This window comes from Scomber japonicus, chromosome 8 (genome assembly GCF_027409825.1).
Source record: "Scomber japonicus isolate fScoJap1 chromosome 8, fScoJap1.pri, whole genome shotgun sequence".
NCBI classification, from domain to species: domain Eukaryota; kingdom Metazoa; phylum Chordata; class Actinopteri; order Scombriformes; family Scombridae; genus Scomber; species Scomber japonicus.
This window is the reverse complement of record NC_070585.1, coordinates 17,624,484-17,632,145: the sequence shown is the minus strand read 5'-3', so window position 1 is coordinate 17,632,145 and position 7,662 is coordinate 17,624,484. Positions and strand designations below refer to the sequence as shown.

The 7,662-nt window shown below is 38.6% G+C and overlaps 2 protein-coding genes across 2 annotated transcripts; both read left to right on the top strand.

Moving 5' to 3' along the window:
- The first annotated feature begins 1,338 nt into the window (after positions 1-1,338).
- si:ch1073-303k11.2 (leucine-rich repeat neuronal protein 4) lies at positions 1,339-3,029 on the top strand. Its single transcript, XM_053324353.1, has 2 exons — positions 1,339-1,513; positions 2,218-3,029. Exon 2 carries the CDS (start codon positions 2,220-2,222, stop codon positions 2,976-2,978), a length of 759 nt encoding a protein of 252 aa, XP_053180328.1. The 5' UTR covers positions 1,339-1,513; positions 2,218-2,219; the 3' UTR covers positions 2,979-3,029.
- A 1,643-nt stretch (positions 3,030-4,672) lies between these two features.
- On the top strand, positions 4,673-7,120 carry tstd1 (thiosulfate sulfurtransferase like domain containing 1). Its single transcript, XM_053324355.1, has 4 exons — positions 4,673-4,713; positions 5,793-5,921; positions 6,431-6,593; positions 6,897-7,120. Exons 1-4 carry the CDS (start codon positions 4,707-4,709, stop codon positions 6,949-6,951), a joined length of 354 nt encoding a protein of 117 aa, XP_053180330.1. The 5' UTR covers positions 4,673-4,706; the 3' UTR covers positions 6,952-7,120.
- The last annotated feature ends 542 nt before the right edge of the window (positions 7,121-7,662 follow it).

Below are 7,662 nucleotides of genomic sequence, written 5' to 3'. Positions count from 1 at the left end.
CCCATTAGTCTTCATAGAGATGAAGACTATTCTTCCTGGGGTCCATAAATTGTGTGTAAACAGTACATCAATAGATAAAGTACAACTCTGTACTTAATGTCTATTTCCAGATGTATCATTTGGCTGTTTCTTTAAAGAGTTAATTAATCTCTTAATAATTTATTGTTTCCGTTCACTCAGCCTCATTCTGTGTACAGATACCAATAAATAATTTTGCCTGCTTGAGAGCATGAGTTGATTTGTATGTGCAAGTACACTCTCTCACAACCTCTTTAACTTGTTTCCTACTGTGAAAGAAATACTCCCTGTGTGTATACATACATGTACATTTGACAAAAAATGATTTTAATTCCATTCAATTCAAGTGAATGAAGGCATTTATTCTAAGACATCAGACACTGTTGGAGGAAGCTTTAATTGTACATTTCTATTCAGTCCAACTTTAACTTCTGTACAGATGCTTAGTTGAAGCAGGCAATAAGTCAAGAAGTGTCTCATCTTATTCAGAAAAAATATGTGCAGCACTATCACTGACAGCTTTTATACCACCTGTTCTCAGTGTTCCTATACAGTAAGTGCAACAAAACTTGGGCAGCTCCCCTAGAACTGCTCACGTCAACAAAGGCATTTTCAAAGAAGTTTAGTTCCACTCAATTCAAATTGAATACGACATTTAGGCCGTTCCAAAAAAGAAGATCATATTTGGTGGTTTAAGGAGAAGTGAATCTATTGAGATTAGAAGCTGGACAGAAAGACTACTGCCCTGTTTTTGTGTCTCATCTCTGTAACTTGGGCACTCGGAATAAGAAAGAACTTGTTTACTTTGCCAGCTTAACTCCATAAAAGGATAAAAGAAGAGAGAGCCTTTTTATCGTCTCTCTCCAGCTTGTCACAATGGGGGCTCTAAGCGGTGGAGGGAGTCTAATAAATACACATGCATGCATTCTTCACCCCCCATATACATAAACACACACTGAAGTGACCTTGTGTTCCTGTTCGTTTCTCAAGAACACCTGCAGAGCACGCAGGAAGTTTGTGACTTTTAAATAAGCAATCAAAAACAGACAGCTACACCTTCAAATTGCACAAACACATCCTGTAACAAGTACAAGCCTGCCTCCCACTGCTACTAAGCAAATTAATATGCTGAGCTGCACACAGACACATGGCGACTGCCCCCCCCCCCCCTCCCTCCACCTTTGCCAGCACACATCCACACAAAAATTCCACAAAAAGAATTATAAAAGAACAGAAATGGCTGGGTTGAAGCCCCCATTGAGACAGGGAGGGAGGGGAGAGGTGAAAGAAGACAGAGGAGGGAGTATGAAAGAGAAAAAAAGGAGGGAGAGGCACTGAGGGGAGAAAATGAGGGGGTGTTGGGGAGGAGGAGGAGGAGAATTTGAGTGCAACTTAAGACAGTGAGAACTGAAGACAGAGTGAGTAGACGCTGGGAGCAGACAGAGTGGGAACACGAGAGAAAGAGAGAATAACGCCTTTTATCACCATCAAACAGGTACAGTAAACCATTTTCAGCACTTTGCTTTGCTTTAGTTTTCTTTCTGTCACTATGGTAATATATCTGTTGGCAAGATGCAAAACATTCGAGTGGTCACATGTTTGTTCATCGAGATGTGGTCATCTGTGTGTGTCAAACGCATGAGAAAAGACCTTCTGACTATTTCAGTGATTTATAGAAAGAAAAAAAAACAGTACGCTGAAAATCAATTTTGCTCTCAGTCCAGGTTCCCACAGAAAACACCTGGCATGCTGCCAGGAGAAAATAGAAGTGCTGACAGGGTCACCCCAATAGTTGTGTTTTATCTCCCAACACTCAGAATTATTTATATAAATCTGTTAACAGCCTGGAAACCAGAACATTGCAAATCTTTGATTATACACAAAGTCATGTAGGAGTTGTAAACTTTGTGAAATCGTATTTAAATGGTTCAAACCAGAGCAGTTTATTTTTTGTGTCATAATAATCCCAACAAACCTTTCTTGTCTTTTTACACAGTGACATATTTAAATTAAAAAAGGAAAACCTCCAGATATACTTTTAATACAGAGCAAAGGATTAATTAATAAACAATCAATGGAAATGTATTTCTTCACATAGACTAAATGGTTGAATGTAAATGTATGAGTTGGGGATTCATTTACAGCTCTAATCATTTTAAAATTACCATCTGTTGTAATTCATGTTGTTTCTGTCCACAGAGATGACACCACAGCACAGGAACCTGGCTTTGCTTCTTTTTCTGAGTGTCTCACCTATCCTCCACTCACACCTTTTCACTCATGCCGCCTCTACTTCCCCTCCTGTAACACTTTCACGGATCCTTATGGATGATTTTGATGATGACTATGACGACGAAAACCACAAGACGCTGACCCCTGTTAAAATTCCAGTGCTGACCAGGGATGTCAAACCCTGCAAGTTAGACCCCTGCTCGGAGGATCAGGAGCCCTGCCCCCAACTTCATGCCAAGACTGGGTGCCTCTGTCCTGGGCTCAGTGGGCCTGATGAGCCCCCTCATGCACCACGCATCAAAGGGCTGCTGCAAGTCCAAGAGGGAGACAACAGAGGGAAGGTAGAGATCCAATGGTGTGCTCCATCTTCTGTGGTAACTGGGTACAGAGTGGTGGTTGAGGGGAGAGAACGAGATGCACTGGAGTTTGGGAAAGCTTTGCGACAAAGTTTTCTAGGGTCTTTAGAAGCTGGAACCAAGGTTTGCGTGGAGGCAGTGAACAATGCAGGGCACAGCATGACCTCGGAGTTCTCCTGTGACCGGGTTAGCCGCCCTGCCTCTTCAGACGACAAACTGCTAGTAGGAGTCATAGGAGGAGGGATTGTGCTGCTTCTGCTCCTCATCATAGCAGCCGTGATCCTTTGGAAGCATCACATGCACAAAAAGGCAAAGAGAGACTCCAATGATGGACTTAGAAACCCTTCTTACAGCACAGAGGGAAATCTGTGATCCAGTTCAGCACAGACAATCCATCTCATCCTGAGTCACACTAAAGAGGCTCTTTGAGAGTGGTGGTGGTATCAGTGTGAGCAGAACCAAAACCAGTTCTGAGGTGGTGTTGTAATTAATTATAAAGTTGAGAAGTTGTTTACACTCATGTTTCAAGCAATATGTAAATATATTAGAAAATGAGCAGGTGTTCATGGAATCACACTAATAAAGTTAACTGTGGTTATTTTAGGGCCAGAGGTTCATTTGCAGGCAAATGGACCTCTGTATGTTTACTGTAGTGTTTGTGTGATTCTATTGTGGCTGAATTGTATTGTAAATATATTTTAGGAAATAGTCTTTTTGTAATAAACTAAAAATTATTTTAATTAAAGAAAAGTGTAAAATATCTCAATTGACTCTTTGCTTCCACTAGAAAGTTTTTGCAGATATACTACTGCATGATGTGACAATGTGCAGATGAGTGACAAATCATAATCTCTACTGTAGTAGTCTTAAAGATCTTCTTCATTTGCATTTGTTCCTCCTTTAATTTATTCATATTTTTAGTACACTTACTAAAGCACTAAATTAAAGTGCAATTTTAAGGTATTCGTAGTTTACTTGAGTAGACTAATTACATTTTTTACTTTGTACTTTTACTCCACTGTATTTCAGACGGAAATGTTCAAGTGCATTGTACATTTATTTCATAGCTATAGCTACTAGCTATTTTTCAGTTCCAACATTTTATATAAGGTCATAAAATATGTGTTGTTATACTACCCAGCAGTTTAAGTTGTAAAAATGAGCTCTGCCAGGACCACATTAAAATGCTGCTTACATGTCAATAAATGAGTATTAATATTCTAATAATGTATATGATAGATATAATTCTCTAAAGTAGAATTCTAGAGAATTATATCTGTTCAAGAGCTCAAACTACTCTTTTAATCTTTCTTGGGTAAACAAATTCCAAGAGCGAAGAAGCGGAGCAGGATACAGCTTCTTTAACAATGCTATTTTTCCATCTGGGTGACACGACTGTGGATCAAGCTCCTCTGCAACAGTAGACACATGCTACATATTGTATGTCTAAATATGTATACACAAATTGGCCTAGATTATATAAGCTTCGCAGCTACAGTCTGTGGTTTTTGTTTCTTTCTTTTGTTTTGTTTTTTTCTTCTGTTTGTTTGAGTTGTTTAGTTATTGTAAAGACCGTGCGGACAGTGATGTTGACAATTCTTCTCTGAGATTTTGATTCACATTAAATGTATATTCCTTGTAAAATAATCCCTTTTATGGTGTGTGTTCAGTCTCAAACTGAATGGGGGGAAAGCAATAAAAAAAAAGTCACAAAAATCACATGTGCAATTTTGTGTAATTACTTTTGATACTTTAAATATGTTCTGCCGCCAACACTTAGGCACTCTTACTGGGAGCAATGCAGGAATATTTTTCATAGTGGTATTATTACTTAGTACTTTTTCGACACTGCCTAATGGACGTACGCTGCCACCACTGCTGTCTGTAGTAACTACTCAGTCATGTGGAAACAGCGCTAGTGTAAGATTGATGTAATTGGCTAAGAGCTGAAATCATTCACGATAAGTCCCGCCTTCCCTCGACGTCTAAGCCAATGATCTGCCGCGAAACAACGTAATGCGGAAGGTGTACATTTCTTTCCTGTATGATATTCCAGAGACATTATAATAATATTCTCATTCATAGTTTCATGCTGTCAGGATGTCAGGTGAGTTTACAAACTGATGCGACGACCTTTTTACTTACTTCACCTACCGTTATAGTTAAAACTTAACCAGTTTTAGTTTATTTGAGTTTTATGAATGACCTGAAACGTCTCTACCGTAAGTAGTTAAGATGACTAAAACTTCTACCTGTTGGTCAGTTAATAATAAAACTATCACACCTGTTGTGGCATTAACATTATTTTTAGACTGCGTTGAAGGTTGGGTTTGCTTACTAATTGTTGCATTTACTATCTATGAAACCAATGCATTTTAAACGAGGAAGCAAGTCCTTGTTTAAATAATCAGTTATTTATCATGTATATGTGTGTTCATGTCAGCATGACTCAGCAGATATTAAAGACGCAGATGAGGTTAACCGAGCAGCCACACACACACACACACACACACACACACACACACTCACACACTCACACTCACTACTAAAAAATGTGCCAACATGAGGGAGCAATCTTCAGGAGTGGAATGAACCCTGAAGGTGGAGGTGGGCAACAGGATTTATCTGGTATTCTTGTCTGATTCCTGAGAATAGATTATGTCAGGAATTTAAGCACAGTCAAGTATGAAGTCAGACCAAATGGCAACTCAATCAGATTAGCTCTCCCAATTGCAGTAAACTCAACTCAGGAAATCAGCCGATCCAAGTACTGATCTGATCACTAACTGCTCTCTTTTTCCGCAGGTTGAAAAATATGTGTTTTTATGTAAGGTCACATGAGGCAAGGAACTGTTGTGTTACTAAAAACTTGACTCGGTATAGCCCACTGGCACTGAATGGACTGAAACCAATGCACTTACTGTTTGGTGCATAATTATCCAGCTTTTTGAATTCATGCTTGTAGCTCAGTGCAAGGACACCATACTGAACGTCTCATTTTACAACTTTACACAATCACAAAAACAATAGTTGCATCTTGTCAAGAAGGATGGTTTAATCTGTTTTATTGGTCAATGCCAAACGTCTGTTTAAAAAGAAAGCATATGGTGTAACTTTATGGGAGCATTAAGCAATAGCTTATCAGACATTGCAGAGCCTTTCATGTGTTTTCTCTCATGTTACCAGTCACCAAGGAAATCTCCTACAAGGATCTCAAAGCGCTTCTGGGAAAAGGCCAGGATCTCTTCCTGGTAGATGTCCGCTCTAAAGAGGAGGTGGATAAAGGTCATATTCAAGGATCTGTCCACATCCCAGGTGAGCTTCTTTTCATTTCATTTACATGTAGGAAAGGATTATCAAGTCAAAAATTGGATTGTACCACAGTTTAACACTGCATACAGAGGTTTTATCCCATCAGTGTCACCACTTATCATGCACAAGACCAAGGCAGATGGCCGCCCACTTCTGCTTGAGGTTTTTTCCCGTTAAAAGGGAATTTTTCCTTGCCACTGTTGCCAAGTGCTTGCTCATGTGGGAATGATGGCTCTCTTTAATTTAAACTAAAGAGTACAGTGTAGACCTGCTGATTTGGTGCTATATAAATAATGATTGAGTGATTGATTGATTGATTGATTGATTGATTGGTTGATTGACAAGATCTTCTGGATTTCATACTGGATATGCAAAAACAGTGGTGGATAAATGCCAGTCATGTGTTGACTGGTTTTTCATGTTAAACATGTTTTGCTTTTTTTTTAATGTTTATGTTCATTATCTGTTAAATATTAAACTACTTTTCTGCCTCTCTTCACTTCCTCTTTCAGTTGATACAGTAGAAGCTGCCTTTAGAATGACGCCAGAAGAATTCAAGGGGAAGTACGGAGTAACCAAGCCACTGTTAGACGCTCCAGAGCTGGTGTTTCATTGTCAGATGGGCAAGCGAGGGGGCGCTGCCACAGCCAAAGCCCATGAAATAGGATATGTAAAGTAAATAACTTATGTTACTTTGTACAACACACACAGTTTATCATAATTTTGAACAGACCCTTCTTACACTTTCTTAGTTCTTAGTTCTTACACTTACGTAATAGTCCTCAGTCTTTTTAGATTAATGATGCTCCTGTAAAAGACCAAAGGCCAAATACAGGCCAATTTCCTCACACAAAGAAACATCTTTGAGCTTTGAGTGTCTACATGCCATACTTTCTGTTCTTAAATAAGTATGGATGTATGTATTTCATGTGTAATGATGACAACTTATACATTCTGTGTCTCTGTTTTGTGTTTCAGTGCACGTAACTATACGGGAGGATACAAGGAGTGGTCTGAGAAGGAAGGAAAGTGATTTGTGTTGAAGGAAAGCCTCGTATAATATCCCACACAAGTCGTAATATAACAGATAACAGATATATTGAGATATTGTGGTGTTTGTAATCATTTGATACTATTTTTTCATGCCCATACAGTAGATTATTGTATTTTAAATGGATGAATAAAATAATGTATGTAATTTACTCAGATTTGTATGTGTTGCGTCTATCTAAACATGCACACACTGGGAACATCATTGACTGGAGAAGGTTTGATCAGACTTGCTATGTGCTACAGAGATGTGGTCGCATAAAATGCACAATAAACACTGTATTTTTCTGTTAAAGGTGTCTAATTACAGTAACTCAAGGTAAACATTGGTATTTGAGTTTACACTTAAAAAAAACTTGAGGAATGAGGTGTAGAAAAGTTAAGTGCACTAAAAACTTCCTCTTACCCAGTGATAGTAAGTAACCAAGGACATTTTATGACGCAGTTATTTACATTTTATGCTATTTCATCAGAATAATATATTTACTCAGCAGCTATATTGGGATTACAAGTCGCTTTGATATTATAAAAACATGATCAGCTAATAAAAATATGACGCAGTATTACAGATTAAGCTCTGCGTACAGGCGTTTTAGGCATTATGGCTCCCTAGACCTGCTCAAACTGGAGTTTTGCAAAGTTTTTTAAGGATTTACATGAGATCACCAGGCGACTCGTGTTGCTGTATGTCAGG

Coding starts and splice junctions, on each gene's coding strand:
- si:ch1073-303k11.2 (XM_053324353.1), top strand. CDS start 2,220: ATGACACCACAGCACAGGAACCTGGCTTTGCTTCTTTTTCTGAGTGTC.
- tstd1 (XM_053324355.1), top strand. Junction 5,922..6,430: donor AGGATCTGTCCACATCCCAG/GTGAGCTTCTTT, acceptor TTCCTCTTTCAG/TTGATACAGTAGAAGCTGCC. Junction 6,594..6,896: donor CATGAAATAGGATATGTAAA/GTAAATAACTTA, acceptor TTTGTGTTTCAG/TGCACGTAACTATACGGGAG.